The 6,506-nt window shown below is 37.3% G+C and overlaps 2 protein-coding genes across 4 annotated transcripts in view; both read left to right on the top strand.

The window, feature by feature from the left end:
- The window catches only part of LOC107628025 (putative disease resistance RPP13-like protein 1), a 4,477-nt gene extending 570 nt beyond the window's left edge, over window positions 1-3,907 (top strand). Inside the window, exons 2-6 of the mRNA XM_021117109.1 lie at window positions 4-163; window positions 251-3,154; window positions 3,327-3,408; window positions 3,657-3,789; window positions 3,901-3,907. Of these exons, the coding sequence (XP_020972768.1) occupies window positions 4-163; window positions 251-3,154; window positions 3,327-3,408; window positions 3,657-3,789; window positions 3,901-3,907 (3,286 nt within the window). The remainder of the gene's footprint in view (window positions 1-3; window positions 164-250; window positions 3,155-3,326; window positions 3,409-3,656; window positions 3,790-3,900) is intronic.
- Window positions 1-6,506, top strand: part of LOC107626321 (putative disease resistance RPP13-like protein 1) — a 22,889-nt gene that overhangs the window by 6,171 nt on the left and 10,212 nt on the right. The window contains exons 3-5 of one of the 3 annotated variants that reach the window (XM_021116643.1): window positions 3,657-3,867; window positions 4,304-4,549; window positions 4,706-5,125. The exons of 1 other annotated variant lie outside the window; for it this stretch is intronic. The gene's annotated coding sequence lies outside the window, so the exon portion shown is untranslated. Of the gene's footprint in view, window positions 1-3,656; window positions 3,868-4,303; window positions 4,550-4,705; window positions 5,126-6,506 lie in introns of those variants that run through there. One more of the 3 variants, XM_021116646.1, reaches the window with a different exon arrangement.

Here is a 6,506-nt window from a genome sequence, read left to right as displayed (position 1 = left end):
TAGAATTCCATCCACATCTCTTGTTAGTTCCGACATATTTGGTCGGAACAAAGACAAGGAGGAGATAATCAAATTGTTGTTAGATGATACTCATCATGCTGAATCACTTGTTATCCCAATTTGGGGTATGGGTGGAATAGGAAAAACTACTCTGGCTCAACTGGTTTACAGTGATGCCAAAGTGGAGGGAAAATTTAACACCAGAATGGGTGTGTGTTGCTGAAAATTTTGATCCTGTTAACCTTACAAGAGAGATGATTTTGATTCACTTCAAACTCATTTGAAAGAAAAGTTGACAGGAGAGACATTCTTAGTTGTTTTAGATGATGTCTGGCATGATAAGAAAGACCAAAAATGGGAGAGACTTCTACAACCTTTTAGGTATGGAAAACATGGAAGTAAAATTCTTTTAACATCCCGTAGTGAAAAGGTTGCTTCTATGGTCGCGACTACCAATCTACATTACCAGCTGGGTTTGTTGTCCGATGAAGATTGTTGGTTGGTGTTTTCAAAACATGCAAGTCTTTCAACTGTTTCTGTGGAGAATTCAACCTTGGAAAAGATCGGCAGAGATATTGTAAAGAAATGTGATGGATTGCTCTTGGCAGCTCAAGCTCTCGGAAGCTTATTGTGTGGAAATTCTGATGTCAAGTACTGGAATCGTATATTGAAGAGCGAGATCTGGGAATTCTCCGATGACGAGATGAATGTTATTCCTGCATTAAGAATAAGTTATTATTATCTGCCTCCGGCGATAAAAAAGTGCTTTATTTATTGTTCATTGTATCCCAAGGATTATGAATTTGATAAAGATGAATTAGTCTTGTTATGGATGGCAGAAAATTTTTTACAGCCAATAGGTAAAAAGACTCTGGAAGAAGTTGGTGATGAATATTTTGATGAATTAGTTACGAGATCATTTTTTCATGCTCGTAATACCGATGAAAAGATATTTGTTATGCATGATCTCGTGCACGATATGGCAATGATGTTTGCTGGAGAGTTCTATTTCAGAGCTGAAGAGCTTCAGAATGCTACTGAGATTAATATTAAAACTCGTCATTTGTCACATAATGTTAAAGGCAATTATCCAATCTCAAAACTTTCGAGAGAATGTGACCGAGCGGAACATGCAAGGACATTTCTTGAAATCAAGTTGGTGCCATGGATCCCATTTGACATGGAAAACGCACCTTGTATCTTGTTGTCAAAGTTGAAGTTCCTGAGAGCGTTGTCATTCAAATGCTTTCCTCTTGAGTCACTGCCAGATTCAATAGGCGAGTTGATTCATTTGCGTTACTTGAATTTGTCTCAGACCTACATTGTGACATTGCCGGAGTCATTGAGTAAGCTGTATAACTTGCAGACCTTGAAGCTGGTTAGATGTGCAAATCTGAAAATGCTTCCTGTTGGCATGAAAGATCTTGTAAATTTGCGTCATCTTGATATCAGAGGGACTAGTTTGCATGAGATGCCGAAAGGCATGAGCAAATTAAAAAATTTGCAGTTCTTAAGTGATTACGTTGTTGGGAAGCATGAAGAGAACAAGATCAAAGAATTGGGAGCACTTGTCTATCTACACAAATCAATTTGCATTGACAAATTGGAGAATGTGGTGGACAGCACAGAAGCTTCGGAGGCAAGAATGTTTGATAAGGATGGCATTGATTCTTTGAGCTTGAGTTGGTCATCGGACAGAAACGAGAATATAATTGATTCCGAAATAGAAAGAGATATACTGGACAAGTTACGACCTCACAGTAATTTGAAAGAACTGGAAATGTGGGGTTACAGGGGTACAACTTTTCCAAATTGGTTGGGACATTCTTCCTACCGCAACATCACCAAAATTACACTGGGCAATCGATCCGTCGGTGGTTTTAAGAATTGTCGTATGCTTCCTTCACTTGGACAGTTACCCTCTTTGAAGCACCTATCAATTTCAGAGTTTGAAAGACTGGAGATTGTAGGTGCTGAGTTTTACTTCTGCCAGAAAGATACATGCTGTTTGGAGGCACCGACACCATTTCCAATGCTTGAAACTCTTTCGTTTACGTCAATGCGTTGCTGGAAGGAATGGCGTGCACTGGAGTACAATGCATTTCCTCGACTTAGGGAGCTTACCATAAGCGAATGTCCAATGTTGAGAGGAGATTTGCCGAATCATCTGCCATCTTTGCATTCACTTACTATTAAGGATTGCAGCAATCTCAGTTGCTGTGTTCCAGAAGCTCCTGCGATGACCTCTTTGAGCATAGAAGGCGGCAATAAAGTGAAAATTGGGGAGCTACCTCCCTTACTGTGTCATCTATCAATTTCAGGAAAGCATCTAGCGGATCCCGTGGTGGAGGCTATTACGAAGACGCAACTGACTTGCCTCACATATTTAGAGATCTCAAATTGTTCCTCCCACATCTGGTTTCCTGTGAGTGATATTCCCCCATCACTCCAAAAGTTGAGGATATGGGGTTGCAGAAAACTAGAATTCCAAGTGGAAGGCCAACACAACTCACTGCAGAAACTATGGATACGTAACAGCTGTGATTCAGTTACATCCTTCTCATTGGATGCCTTTCCAAATGTCAAGGAAGTTTATATCAGGGAGTGTGAAAAGATGGAGTCTATTGTGGTGTCTCGTTCTCTTTCATGTCTCCGTATTTTGACTATAGAGAGCTGTAGGAGTATGAAATCCATGTCAACGCTATGGATGGCAGCACCTCAGCTAGAACAGCTTCAAATACTGTGTTGCCCAGAGATGGATTTGTCTGCTACAGGAGATCCACACCGTAGTAGCCTGAGATTTCTTACCATCAGCTACAGCGAGAAACTAGTGAGTAGTGCAGCATTCATGAATTCCCAATTTCAAGGACTTACTCAGCTTTCTATTGGACGTGAATGTGAGAATGTGAAGTGTCTCCCAAAGGAAGGTTGGCTGCCTGCCTCCCTGGAGTCTCTCTTTCTGATGGGGATTGTAAGTGTGGAGACATTGGAATGCAAGGGACTTGCCCACCTCACCTCCCTCCAAGAATTATGTATTTATCATTGTCCCAAGTTGGAGAACATTGAGGGAGAAAAGCTGCCTGCCTCTCTAATCAGACTCTACATCACAGCAACCCCTTTACTGGGTAAACGCTGCGAGATCAAGGATCCACAGGTTTGGCCCAAAATTTCCCACATCCGCACCATTCAAGTTGATGAAAGGTTTATTTATTAATCCAACATCTTCAACAGGTAACTTAACTGTCTCTCTCTCTCCCTCAAAATGTTATTAATGTCTTGGATCATTCCTTACTAACACAGTTAACGATTTATACATTCTCATACAGCTTATCCATGGACCCAACAAGATATCTTCTGCAGCTATGGTTTTGCTTTTGATGATTAATAATGTTCTTGACAAGATTCAAGGTCCCTGCTGCCAAAATATAAACTTCCACACAGAATGGAGTACTCATCCGTGATTGCTTTCAAATAAGTGGTTAAGAAACCTGATGTCAAAATTGGTATGCACAACTGAAATGGATAGTTGAACTAATTTTTTTTTAAGTTTAAATTTCATTTCATGGAAATTTATATATTCCCTGATAAGGAGTGTATACTTTATAATGTTCCAATAAATAACTCAAAAAATATGATAATTTGTGTGGTGGGAACAGGTGAGAGTGAAACTTTCTTCCAGAAAGCAATTCAGCAACAAGGGAGAGCAGCAATCATGGACACAATGCAAGAGATTCAAGAGAGGCATGACAATTTGAAATTATCAAATGATTTCACTTTAACTAAGAACAAGTAACAAGTTGACAACTTAGTATAAACATATCAGTATGACAAATTAAAGATCAAAAACATGATCTTGTGCGTAAAAATGTAAGATTTTTATGACAAATATTCATCTTTCAGTTCATAGTGTTTCTGTTAATAATGCAGAAGATATGCATGCTGCTATAGTAGGACTTAAGTAATTAGATATTTCGGAGGTTAATAAAACAAAATGATGATACTAATCTGCATTAAATTATGTTTCAGCTTTGCATAATTTGACCTCATCATCTGAATTAGAGAAAGATGATGGCATTTATTCATTGTAATTTTGCTAGTACAGTGAATCGACAGTAATAATATGTACATGAAATTCAAACACTAGTCCAAATCTTAACAATATTTATACTCTGCATATAAAGTATGAGTCACTAATTTTTCATTCTTCATTATGTTTTACATTATTGTTATTCTTCTTTTTTTTAAATGTCTTATATCCTTCATTCTTTACTGACACAGTTAACACTTTTACCTTCTCATACAGCTTTTCCATGGAAGCCAACAAGAGATAACTTCTGCAGCTACGATTTTGCTTTTGAATTTTGATGCATGAAGAATATTCCATCGTTGTAATACTCAGTGGGTAATTCTGAGAAACAAGACAAGGATAATAAGGTTCTTGAAGAAGATCATAGTCCCTGCCAAAAATAGAAAACTTCCAAAGAAAATGGAATTCTCACCTTGATTGCTTTCATATAAGTGGTGGTTAAGAAACCTGATGGCAAAAGTGGTATGGATGGCTGAACTAACTCTTTCTTTTTTCTTTTTGAAAAAAAAATCATTTCATGAGAATTTTAAAATTCTCTAAGAAGGAATATATACTTTATACTGTTCAAATAACTTTGATTACTAAAAAAATATGACAATTTGTATGTGGTGGGAACAGGAGAGAGTGAAACTTTCTTGCAGAAAGCAATTCAACAACAATCCATGATATTCAAGAGAGCTTAGAGAGGCATGACAGTTATTGATATAGAGAGGAGCCTCAATGAGCTTCATCATGTGTTCTTGGATATGGCTCTTTTGGTCCAATCACAAGGGGATCAATTAGTTGCATAGAGAGCCACGTGGCAATAATGATCATTACCATATTGATTACAGTCCTCCTTATTGTTCTAAGAACTGATTACACTCTCTCTCTCTCTCCATTAGTTGACAGCAGCTCCTTGTTATTGGAGTTTAATTCATCATTAGTCACTCTAATACCATGACATTATTTTTCCTCCCTACATAGTCCTTTTTGGAAGATTAATGTTGGAGGAATGAGATTAATTGTTTTTCACCCTTAAGTGTTTATGGTCTAAGATTCTCTCTCTCTCTCTCTCTCTCTCTCTCTCTCTCTCTCTCTCTCTTATTGTGCATTTGATTAAGAATTGCATGTTTCGTTAGAAAAATAACAAAAATTAGTCAATAATGCAGCAACAACTATGTTTATCCCACAAATGATAAGTGAAGATTTAAATAGTAACAGTAAGATCTTTGAGAATCAATAAAATTTTCCACCTCAAATCATCAAATGAGAGACAATGAAAAATAGGAAGACATGGGAAGGCAGCACTCTGTATCATCAAGAGTTAGATTCCTCTCCAAAGAACGTCACAGACTTAGAAGTGCATCAACAAACTCCTTATCATTCAAAACAACATCCCATGCTCTTCTTTTTTTTTTCTTTTTTTCTTTTGTTAATTTGCTGCTATAAAACAGACAAAAGGAAGAGATAAATATTAAAAATGGAAAGGAATTTTAATTAGTCCACTAATTGCTGTTTAAACATGATTTGTTATCAAAAAAGTCAAATGAGTTACAAGCTAAGGGTGTAAGTGTAACTCAGTGAGTTTCCAACTGCCAAAAGTGACATGCAACTTTGTCCAATGACTAAAGTCGAATTGAACTGTGTGATGACTTTGGATTCAAATCCAATATTGTGAATTACTTTGCCCGTGATGACATCAAAGGAAGCCAATTCACTGCTGCCGTTTCTGATAAAGGATATTACATCACATTTGTTATCCATTCCCATTGCATAACAAAGATCTGTAACGGGTCCAAGTCCAACTGTGAAAGGTTTCACCCAATATTCCTCCACACCAACTTTGCCCAAAATGGATATTTCAATGCGACCATTCTCATCAAAAGAGGAAATAAGAGTAACAGATTCGTTGAGCACTGCCAAAGCTCTAGTAGGGCGAGCATCATCTATTTGCAGTCAAACAATCGATGTGGTTCGAAACGTTTCAGTGCTGAGGTTAAATATTAAATGATACAAGTACTTGTTTTTCGAGTCCATTAATGACAAATTCGCTACCCCACCGGTGACATACTCCATTTAAGTACGCTACAAAAGCTTTATCTATATTTTCTTTCTTAGTCATTTCAAGATCAAGTTTCTTTCAATAATTACTTTTTAGACTATAAATTTGTCAAATTGTTAATAGGCTCTTCTAAAAATTTTTTATCATAAATATAATATACACATTGAATCACTTAATAGTCATCATTCACATTATCGTAACCAAATAAGTTACATAGGTAGTTGTTTGATTGGGGACTGATTAGGTATTTTTGAATTGCGGGAGAATACTTTATCCTTCAAATAAATAGTGGGTTTGAATAGTGGTCCGCGCTGCTCCAGCGTCATCGAAACGCCTCTGTTCCGCCCTTGTTCGCCGCGCTTCCGCGTGCTTCCC

Source organism: Arachis ipaensis, chromosome B02, assembly GCF_000816755.2.
Source record: "Arachis ipaensis cultivar K30076 chromosome B02, Araip1.1, whole genome shotgun sequence".
NCBI lineage: Eukaryota > Viridiplantae > Streptophyta > Magnoliopsida > Fabales > Fabaceae > Arachis > Arachis ipaensis.
The sequence above is the reverse complement of the archived record's forward strand: the minus strand, read 5'-3'. Positions and strand labels throughout refer to the sequence as shown.